This window comes from Myotis davidii, unplaced genomic scaffold (genome assembly GCF_000327345.1).
Source record: "Myotis davidii unplaced genomic scaffold, ASM32734v1 scaffold211, whole genome shotgun sequence".
NCBI lineage: Eukaryota > Metazoa > Chordata > Mammalia > Chiroptera > Vespertilionidae > Myotis > Myotis davidii.
The window spans coordinates 583152-585639 of NW_006282523.1; the positions used below are offsets into that span (position 1 = coordinate 583152).

The 2488-nt window shown below is 58.4% G+C and overlaps 1 protein-coding gene across 1 annotated transcript in view; it reads left to right on the forward strand.

Moving 5' to 3' along the window:
• RPTOR (regulatory associated protein of MTOR, complex 1) overlaps positions 1–2488 on the forward strand; it is a gene marked incomplete at its 5' end in the record, with an annotated part of 106061 nt that overhangs the window by 85670 nt on the left and 17903 nt on the right. Inside the window, one exon of the mRNA XM_015559764.1 lies at positions 2368–2387. Coding sequence (XP_015415250.1) covers positions 2368–2387 — 20 coding nt within the window. The remainder of the gene's footprint in view (positions 1–2367; positions 2388–2488) is intronic.

Below are 2488 nucleotides of genomic sequence, written 5' to 3' on the forward strand. Positions count from 1 at the left end.
TGCCACGCCCGTGGGAACAGCCCCCCCCGGTGCCTTCAGGCGGCGCCCGGCGTTGACGTGAAAGGCACTGCGTCTGCAGTTCCAGGTGCGGCTGACCTGGGAGGCCTCGGGACTTCGCAGATTTCCTGTTACGTTCATTGGAGATCTTTGCTAAAAACGTGTTTTATCTCCTTTCGTTGTTTCGCTTTTTTTAAAGATTTTTTTTAAATAGTTTTTATTGATTTCAGGGAGGAAGGAAAAGGGAGAGACAGAAACATCCATGATGAGAGAGAATCATGCATCGGCTGCCTCCTGCAGGTCCCCCACTGGGGATCGAGCCCACAACCCGGGCCTGTGCCCTTGACCGGAATCGAACCCAGGACCCTTCAGTCCGCAGGCTGACGCTCTATCCACTGAGCCACACCAGCTAGGGCTGTTGTTTTGTTTTGTTTTATTTTTTTCATTTTTCTACTTTTCCCAGGTGGTATGCACAGGTGTGCGGTGCTTGCGTTGATTTAACTAGCTGTCTAATGGCATGTGTGTGCAATGAAATGCAGTGGGAACTTTTCTAGTAGCCTGTGTCCCGGGGGAATTAGAAAGGCTGGGATCGCACCTCAGAAATGAAGACCCCGCAGATGCCTCGGTCTCAGGACCTGTGTGCTCACAGCAGAGCTGTCATCACGTGACACTGGTTAGCAAGGCCAGAGTCCCAGGCACATGGCGGGAGTGACCGCATTTGCTGGTTTGTTCACGTCGCAGGCACTTCTCCCAGGTCCGAGTGGCCAAGAGGAGGTTCCCGGACAGGGCCCCCCTTCGATGGAGGAGACCACCCCCTCCCCACAGGCCTCCCAGAGTGCACACCTGCTTCAGAAAGAACATTGGGCACGGTCTGTCGTGTGCTTTAAAGAAGACGTGTTGAACTTTGTTCTGATGACGAAGGGCACAGGATTTGTGCTCAGCCGCTGGGCGTGCCAGCCTTGTGCCCTGCCCCACACCGTCAAGGGCGTTGCGAGAGTAAATAGCTACAAGCCAGTGTCCCTCGTAACATGGGCCCCAAGTCCTCACCTAATTAGCAAAGCAACCGCGGCCGAGAGAACAGGCCACATGCCGGCGACCAGGGTCTCTGTCCCAGGAAGACAGGGTGGGCCCCGCGTCTTACGTGCGCCTGTGAGGACTGGACCAACAGAGCGGGGAAGCCAGGGGCGCCTCTGTAGCTGCAGAGCGAGGGTGGGCAGGACTCCGCATCCACTCCCAGTAACGTGCTGGGCTGGCTGGGGGGGCGGGCCTCCCTCGCAGGCACCTGGGGGCCTGTCCGCGTTGTCTGCGTTGGTGGAAGACAGTGGTTTCCTCGAGAAGCAGGCTGCCAGGCGGGAAGCTGTGGGGGGCGGCGGGGGGGCAGGGAGACCTGTGTGCAGATGGCACTGTCGTGTGCCGGAAGCCCAGGTGCTCGGTGCGTGCTGCTGCAGGAAGTGATTCCAAGCTGCCGGGCGTAGCGTCAGGACAGACTTGTGCTTCTGTATGAAATCACACGTTCCCAGTGGCACCCAGAGAAACACGGAATATTTAGATAAACCCCAAAGAACATTGCGTGCCAGAGCCACATGCCGAGAAGTACGGGCACCGGGAGGAGATCCGCCTGAGTCAATGGAGAGCCTGTTCGTGGTTGAAAGACTGGGCAATGTCTTCCCTGAGTTGATGCTATAAGTCAATACGGTCTCCATCGAAGTCCCAACAGGCTTTTAAGAACCGGCAGCCTCGTCTCCAATGCACGAGGAAAGCAGAGACCGGAATAGCCCGGACGGGCAATGTGGGTGTGGGCGTGGCTGGGACCCATGGTCTCATTGCGAGGCTCACCGCGCAGCCCAGGCAGTTGGGACACGTGGCGTGGTGGCAGGCAACCCTGGTGGCAGGCCAGCGGGATCCGGGGCTGGGATTGGTCTGGAGCCGTGGGCTGTCCATTCTCAACTAAGACACTGGGTTCGGGGGGGAGGGGACAGTGGGCCGCAGCCCCTCACACCTGCAGGAACCAGCCAGACCGAGTCAGCCCTGAATGGGGACCACGAAACGTTGGTGGCCCAGGCGAGGCGCCAGTTCCGTTAACTCTACATCAGAAAAGGCTAATATGCAAATGCCCCTCCACCAGGAGGGGGTGGGCCAGCTGGCCAGCCTCCTGTGTCCCCACCTGTGCGCGGTGCGCGAATCCGTGGCCTGGGCCTCCAGTAGGAGAATAAGACACAAGAAGCAGGAGTCTCCCTAAGAAAAGGCTGTGGGAGCCCGGACTGGAGACGCGGTGCGAAGGCGTTTGGGCTGGTGGCAGGCCTCCGCACTGGGCTTGGACTCCGGGTCTGCGCTCGGCCCTCCTGACTCCGCCACGTCCGGTGCTCCCAGAAGGACCAGTGCTTCAAGATGTACCTTGTCCCTGGGGGAATATATTAAAAAGACAGGCCTACTATAGACTGTCCTAGCTTTTATCCAATAAAGTTAGATAGTCCCACCTTCCCCCAAGCCC